The sequence below is a fragment of the Penaeus chinensis genome, chromosome 35 (genome assembly GCF_019202785.1).
Source record: "Penaeus chinensis breed Huanghai No. 1 chromosome 35, ASM1920278v2, whole genome shotgun sequence".
NCBI lineage: Eukaryota > Metazoa > Arthropoda > Malacostraca > Decapoda > Penaeidae > Penaeus > Penaeus chinensis.
This window is the reverse complement of record NC_061853.1, coordinates 5,754,741-5,755,889: the sequence shown is the minus strand read 5'-3', so window position 1 is coordinate 5,755,889 and position 1,149 is coordinate 5,754,741. Positions and strand designations below refer to the sequence as shown.

The 1,149-nt window shown below is 50.8% G+C and overlaps 1 protein-coding gene across 1 annotated transcript in view; it reads left to right on the top strand.

Annotated features, from left to right (window-relative positions):
• The window catches only part of LOC125044033 (tektin-1-like), a 2,673-nt gene extending 1,952 nt beyond the window's left edge, over positions 1-721 (top strand). The window contains exons 4-5 of the mRNA XM_047640476.1: positions 1-103; positions 502-721. The exon at positions 1-103 is cut by the window's left edge and continues 34 nt beyond it. Coding sequence (XP_047496432.1) covers positions 1-103; positions 502-721 — 323 coding nt within the window. The remainder of the gene's footprint in view (positions 104-501) is intronic.
• Positions 722-1,149: the final 428 nt, after the last annotated feature.

Here is a 1,149-nt window from a genome sequence, read left to right as displayed (position 1 = left end):
TGGTGGAGGTGGAGGACCAGCTGGAGGCCAAACGAGGTCCTCTCGCCCTTGCGCAGACTCGCCTCCACACGCGCAGGCGCAGACCAAACATGGAGCGAACCAGGTGAGACTTCGGAGCACGTACCTTTGTTTGCGTTTTTTTAAATGATCTCGGATCATCCGTATCATCATCCGGTCACCCCTTTTTGTTTTTGTTGATTCATCTTCTGTTTCCTTCTTTTATAACTGTTATATTATTTGTATTATTATTAGTTGTCGACAGTCAAAATAATTCACAATTTCTTCTGTTCCTGTGGTTACTACACTTCTATCATCCATTTTTTAAATAACTTCCTCAATCATTGTATTTTGAATACAATCTAAACTTTACTTTCCTAATCCCAACAATCAGAGAAATGGAAATCCTCCTAATCCTCATTTCCCCTCCTTTCTCCCTCTTTCCGTCCCTGCCATTTTTGCCCTCAGTCTTCTCCCTCTTTATCCGCGCCTCTCCTTCCACAGGGACGAGGTGGAAGCCGCACTACTGAAGGAGGTGGAGGAGCTGGAGCTGACCATCTCTCGCCTGTCGTCCGCGGCGGAGATGACCCGGGACCAGATCCAGAAGATCAAGTCCACCCGGGTCAGCCTCCAGCACGACATCAACCTCAAAGCCAAGACGCTGTTGCTGGACGAGGTGGAGGTCCTGGGGCTCAGGTCTTCCGTCAAGATCGATACCCACTGAGGAGGAGACGAAGGGGAAGGCGAGGTCAAGGAGGTCGAGGATAGGGTTGGAGGTCAAGGAGGTCGAGGGTACGGTTGGAGGTCAAGGAGGTCGAGGATAGGGTTGGAGGTCGAGGAGGTCGAGGATAGGGTTGGAGGTCAAGGAGGTCGAGGGTACGGTTGGAGGTCAAGCAGATCGAGGGCAGGGTCGGAGGTGAATCACAGGAGGTCGAAGGCAAGTCTGAAACCCAATCTGATGCGGATGTTCTTGAAGAAGGAGGAGCTTCATAGATCACCCTCCAGGCCGACCGTGCGTGTGAGGCAAAGAATGCCTTGAAAATAGGCCGAAAGGCAGTTCTCTCATCTCTCTTCCATATCTGCTCTTACCCGTTCCGGCGCTCGATCAGTCGTGAATTACACCTCCATGAAGGGTTTCATGTTCTCTAACTT